Raw genomic sequence first — 6178 nt, 5'->3', positions numbered from 1 at the left:
GAGTTCCATTCATGAGGTATAATGACCATCAGTTCAATCAAGAAGAATGGGGATCAAGTTTTTGATGTTATTAACACCAAAAGCAGGATGAAAATGTGTTTTAGGTGGGTTGGAAGATTCACCTATCATCGTATGAGAAGGCAAGAAAAAAAATATCGGCAGAAGAAGAAGAGCGGAGGGGGGGGGGGGGGGGGGGGGAGAAGAGAATTAGGGTTGCTCTGATACCATTAAACAAAGTGAATATGAATTGGAATTTTGACCAACCTCTCATTCATCTTAACGTGAGTATATATACAATACATATGATCCCCATAATGAAGGGAAAAATAAATACAATAATAAACAAGGAAACGATAATATTTTCTAATAGTTTTTAATTGATTTCTAAGTGATTACAATTAGACAATTGAAAAATAAACATGTTGTACACAATTTCTTTTTATGTTTATAAAGGAATATATCTAGAGGCCTTTGCTAAGTATCGATTGGGCTTAGGCACTTCTGATCGGGCTCAAAACTTTGGTCCATAGCATCCTCCCCTCTTAGATCTTGCATTTGACTTTTCTTATTCTTTTTCCTAATTCTCTTGAGTGGTTTTGTAATGCTTTCCCTTAACCTTTTTTTTTTGGGTTGCCATCGTGGCGTTGTCAACTTATACAATAGAACTTTAAAAGCAAAATTACATAAATAAATAGACATGTATTTTATAAAAATCTGTAACTATATTTCAATTTTATATTTTGTTACATCTTTGTGGTTTCAGTTTATTTGATTTTAGTCGTGACCTATTTTTTTCTATAAATAGTTTTATATTTGAGTTGGACCCCTAAAACTATACTATGTACCATTTTTTTATTGAGCCAAAATGAATTTCAATTACTTTAATAAATTACGTTGCATAAAAAACATTTTGCTAATCAAAGTCCTTGCAAAAGTAAAAAGCCTAGTGATAACATATGGAAAGGAAGAGGCGTGTTTAGAAGAGATAACTGTCATTGTTTTTTTGGATCGTTTTGGACAAACACAAGCGAGAGATTAACCCCAAATCAATCCCCGATCTCCAACCCACCACACACATAAACATACTCTAGATTTGGACGATACTAACTGAAACGCCAAATCTCTTCAATGCCGACCGATCAAGCAGAGCTCAATTCCGAACAGGTATTACTCGATCCGGATATATCAATCACATTTTTTTTTGTAATATTGTCAATTCGTCGGAATCGTAGGCAGGCATACCCTAGTGATTATCGATTATGTTTCGCAGTTGCGTTGCGATTCAGATCTCTACTGAATTTTGAATCTAATATGAGATCAGTGGTTTCATATAACTCATGTGGAACGGTGATAGACTTATCAGATCGCCAATTTCTGTTTGTCTGTTTTGGTATATGGACCCAATATGGTGTCAGGTTATGAATGTAATTGACGATAATATTTGACGCAGATCACCTATCCTACTTGTAGGTATATGGTGACTAAGAGGGACTGGTTATTGATTAATTGGATGTGGAATTGTAAATTAGGAGTTGCACCTTACTTTTAGTAAATAACTAGATTGAATTGAATGTAATTTGAGGATTGAATTCATACTTGCAGTTCCATTGACACCTCCCAGGATTTAGGATAATCAATCTTTCCAGTTCTATATTCTCGTTGCACCATTAATGTTTTTTAGTTCTGAATGTTCAGTTATGAAACTGCGACCAGGTGTGGTCAACAAGTTTGAGGAAATCTGAACTGGTGATCATAGAAAACGAACAAAATCGTATACCTTAAAGTTTAAGAGCTTGGAACAGTGGGGACATATAACTGGATTTTACTGATGGATTGCACCTAAAATAGGCATATGATTCTTAAGCAAGGGCAGGATTGCAGGAAGAACTAGAAAATAGATAGGAGTAAGGAAATTGTGTGTTATAAGGCACATTGCCCAGCTATGGAGAACTCTCAACCTCACAATGGAGGAAATTTGTGCTATTAAATACCTTAACTTTTACAATTACACCATCAATTCAACTTTCACCAACTAAGCAACTTTTGTTTCTGTTACTGTTTCAGTTACCTCACTGATTCCATATTTTTACACTCTTATGTTAAGGTTTTGAGAAGGGATATCCCATGGGAGACCTACATGACAACAAAGCTTATCACAGGAACATCCCTTCAGCTTTTAAGGCGCTATGACAAAAAGTCAGAACTTGATAGGGCACAACTGCTTGAAAATGTAAGCCTATATTTTTTATCCTCATTCTTCTTTCCTTTGTGTTAATACCATAATAAGAAAGTGTTATTATACTTGTTTGATTCCTCTATTACTATTAGCAATTTAGCATAGCATGTATTTAAAACAATCATGCATCTCAATTCTCAACCACAACAACAAGTTTATCATTTTATCATGTTAAATCTTGAATTCTTTGCATAGTTATGATTTTCTTTTGCACTAACAAAAAATGTGTCTTTTTCACAGGATGGTCCTTCTTATATTCATGTTTTTATTAGCATCTTGCGCGACATACAGAAAGAGGATACAGTTGAATATGTGTTGGCTTTAATCGATGACATGCTTACAGGTGTCATTTCATATTTTCTCATGAAATAAGTTGATCTTGCAATCACTTGACCTAATAATTATCTCTTTTTACAGCAAACCCTAAAAGGTCAAAGTTGTTTCATGACAAGACTCTCGCAGATGAAGATATTTATGAACCATTCCTGAGGTTTTTTCTCTTTCAATTTCAAAAAAGAAAACATTTTTTTTTGCATAATATACATTGTTAACATATTCCAAATCCTTTTGCACTACAGATTGTTATGGAAAGGTAGCTGGTTTATACAAGAGAAGAGCTCCAAGATACTCACTTCTGTAGTGAGGTACCTAAATAAATACTCACAATACAAAAGGGTTTATTAAATTGTACTCTTTTAAGCTTTAAATCATATTAATTTCTACTTTCTGTTATTATATAGTGCTAGGCCAAAGCAGAATGGTCCGAATTCAAATGGAAAAGCCACGGATTCAAAGAAGAAAATCACTGCAAGTGATGATGTTTTGAAAGGATTGGTGGAATGGCTTTGTATTCAGGTTTGTTATGAACTATATCTATAAGTAGAAAAACAGTTAAATAAGTTTAAAAAAAAAATTGAAATAGTTGTTCTGGATTACTTTTACAGCTGAAGAAGCCTTCACATCCTACACGTAGCATTCCAGCTTCAGTCAACTGCTTAGCAACTTTGTTGAAGGAGCCTGTTGTCAGGTCTTCATTTGTTCAAGCAGATGGAGTCAAACTTCTTGTCCCACTAATTTCTCCAGCATCCACTCAACAGTCAATTCAGGTAACCACCTACAAGGGTATTTTCGTCTTTTAATAAAAAAACAAAGAATGAAATCGAACTCCTTCGACCATTCTTCATAATAGCGAAATTTATCAACCATGGAATCGGGTCCATATGGAATGGAATCTTGAATTCCAATTCCGGAATGGAATCATGAATTCCAATTACTGACTTGTGTTTTGTGATTAAACAAACAGCTTCTGTATGAAACATGTCTGTGTGTTTGGCTTTTGTCTTACTATGAACCTGCAATTGAATACTTGGCTACATCCAGAGCTCTTCCAAGATTGTTGGAAGTGGCCAAAGGTTCAACCAAAGAAAAGGTTCTACTTCTACCACCCCTTAACTTTACCCTTTATTTGAAATTGAAATACTAATTAATTAATTAATTAATTATTAAATTTGTTAGGTTGTGAGGTTGATAGTGTTGACTTTCAAGAACTTGCTGTCAAAAGGAAGCTTTGGAGCTCAAATGGTGGATCTTGGACTTCCACAAATTGTTCAAAGTTTGAAAGCTCAAGCATGGAGTGATGAGGTGAGAAATTTAATTGATATAACTAAAAATGCAAAACATTGAAACTTGAAGGACCAAAACGGTAAGTAATTTTGAAGGATTATTTATGATAGGATCTGTTGGAGGCTTTAAATAATCTGGAAGAAGGTCTGAAAGACAACATAAAGAAATTAAGTTCTTTCGATAAGTATAAACAAGAAGTCCTTCTGGGTCACCTCGACTGGTCTCCAATGCACAAAGATCCTCATTTCTGGCGCGACAATATCACAAACTTTGAAGAAAATGATTTCCAGGTTTATTTATTTATTTAATCTTATTATTTTTGGATAATTTAATTAACGAATTGTTTTTAAAAAAAAAAAAAAAAAACTACTATATAGACTCTTCGTGTGCTGTTGACTATTCTGGAAACATCGGGGGACCCACGGGCGCTTGCGGTTGCGTGTTATGACCTGTCGCAGTTTATTCAATACCATCCAGCTGGACGTGTGATTGTGACTGATCTGAAAGCGAAAGAGAGAGTGATGAAGCTGATGAACCATGAGAATGCTGAGGTCACCAAAAACGCATTGCTTTGTATTCAGAGGCTGTTTTTGGGAGCAAAATATGCAAGCTTTTTGCAAGTTTAATCATCATCATCATCCATCCAATATGGTGAGTGTTTTTTGTTTTTGTTTTGGAATAAAATGTATTTTTTAATGGAATAAAATGGAAGTTGAGGGGTATGGTATATTACTATTTACTATAAATTACTATTTGTCGTATTTATTTGTTGTAAATTCAACCCAACCCATTTTGTTATGTTTTTGTTTGTTTCCTGACTTCTTTATTCAAATACATGAAACCTTTTAAGGAAAACACTCACCATCTTTCTGGAGAAAAACTTAATATGATTTTAAAGGTAAAAGCGGAAACTAGGAAAAATACAGCAATTAGGCTTGTTTTAATTATTGTTATGTTATTTAATTTGAATTGATGAAATATTGAGAGGAAATAAGGTGTGAACATTTAATATAATGAAAGAAAATAACATGTAGCGAGTCCATTTGATCTTAAATGTCATTAAAATGTATCGAATGCATGAAACATGCTTGTCTTTTGGACTAATGATGTTTATGTTATGAAGTCGATGTATGCTATTTATTTTAGAAAAGTAGAAAACCTTGGTGTTTTGAATATGAAGCCGTTTAATTTTTTTTTATATAAGTTAAGAATTTTCTATACCTATGTTTATATAATTTTACGCAAAACGTTATTTACATAAATTATAGACAAAATTCCAAAAATGGTCCCTGTGGTATGCATTTTTTTTGGGTTTTAGTTCAAACCATGACTTTTTTGGATTGGTGGTCCTTTTGAGTTAATTTTGTTGCGTTTTTGGTCCCTCCAAATAGTGAAATGACTATAATACCCTTAGGGTATTTATTTTTCATTTTTCTTTCAGTTTTTTAAATTTAATAGTTATTTTAATTATTAAAAAAAGAGGGGTCCACCTCTCTCTCTCTAATCAAAAACACACTCCTCTTCACTTGTTCTTCCTCCGATCGATCCGGATCCACTTTTCTGAATCACTACATAAATATTGATCATAACTCATTCAGAAACACATAAACAAAAACTAAATATGTGCTAAATGGTATTTCCAACAATCCGATTTCAGCAACATCTGTTCCTTCACAAGAAACCCGTCGTTCTAATTCCTCCATAACTCGACCTTAGACTATTAACAAAAATCTTAACAGTTGGTTGTAAATCCCCAGGCGAAATGCTCTCAATTATCTTCGTTGAGAAATTCTCCTGTTGTAGAAACCCTTCACAAGGCTCTGGCTCCGGTTTCAGAACGCTCTGGTGGGTTTGGTTCTTTTCGTGGTCCATCATCATCTTCCTCACCCACCTGCAACTTTGATTTTTGATTTAGGTATGATCAATTCTTGAACACATAACAGGTGCATCTCAATTTATCCTTTTACCCCTGAATCAATCGGAGCAGATCTCCAAAATACCTTTTAAGATCTTATCGGAGAGGTTGCCAATGGATGAAGATGAAGCAGCTGCTAGTAATGGAGGAGTGATGTTTTTTATTGTCTTCTATCCACCCATCTCGTATCTTTCTTGTCTTCCAGCTCCAAATCAACGACCCTCTCTGATGTTGTAATCCCGTTCTTCATCTTGGACTTACATCCCCTCTCACCGCCTCCTTCTGAAATCACCCATCAAGAACCCTCTGTACTTTCATTCGTCACCTGCAGATCACACAGATCCTCCATATCCCCCTTTAGCTCTATCAATAAAAAAATCGAATCGTGTGCCAAAACATTTCTC

The 6178-nt window shown here is 34.4% G+C and overlaps 1 protein-coding gene across 1 annotated transcript; it reads left to right on the top strand.

Annotated features, from left to right (window-relative positions):
• Positions 1-944: 944 nt before the first annotated feature.
• On the top strand, positions 945-4677 carry LOC111894098 (V-type proton ATPase subunit H). Its single transcript, XM_023890176.3, has 11 exons — positions 945-1164; positions 2105-2230; positions 2477-2579; positions 2654-2726; positions 2815-2880; positions 2977-3091; positions 3181-3342; positions 3540-3665; positions 3752-3877; positions 3970-4149; positions 4237-4677. The coding sequence occupies exons 1-11, from the start codon at positions 1129-1131 to the stop codon at positions 4483-4485; spliced, it is 1362 nt and encodes a 453-aa protein (XP_023745944.1). The 5' UTR covers positions 945-1128; the 3' UTR covers positions 4486-4677.
• The last annotated feature ends 1501 nt before the right edge of the window (positions 4678-6178 follow it).

This window comes from Lactuca sativa, chromosome 6 (assembly GCF_002870075.4).
Source record: "Lactuca sativa cultivar Salinas chromosome 6, Lsat_Salinas_v11, whole genome shotgun sequence".
Classification (NCBI taxonomy): Eukaryota; Viridiplantae; Streptophyta; class Magnoliopsida; order Asterales; family Asteraceae; genus Lactuca; species Lactuca sativa.
The sequence above is the reverse complement of the archived record's forward strand: the minus strand, read 5'-3'. Positions and strand labels throughout refer to the sequence as shown.

Coding starts and splice junctions, on each gene's coding strand:
- LOC111894098 (XM_023890176.3), top strand. CDS start 1,129: ATGCCGACCGATCAAGCAGAGCTCAATTCCGAACAG. Junction 2,727..2,814: donor ATTTATGAACCATTCCTGAG/GTTTTTTCTCTT, acceptor TTTGCACTACAG/ATTGTTATGGAAAGGTAGCT. Junction 3,092..3,180: donor TGGAATGGCTTTGTATTCAG/GTTTGTTATGAA, acceptor TTACTTTTACAG/CTGAAGAAGCCTTCACATCC.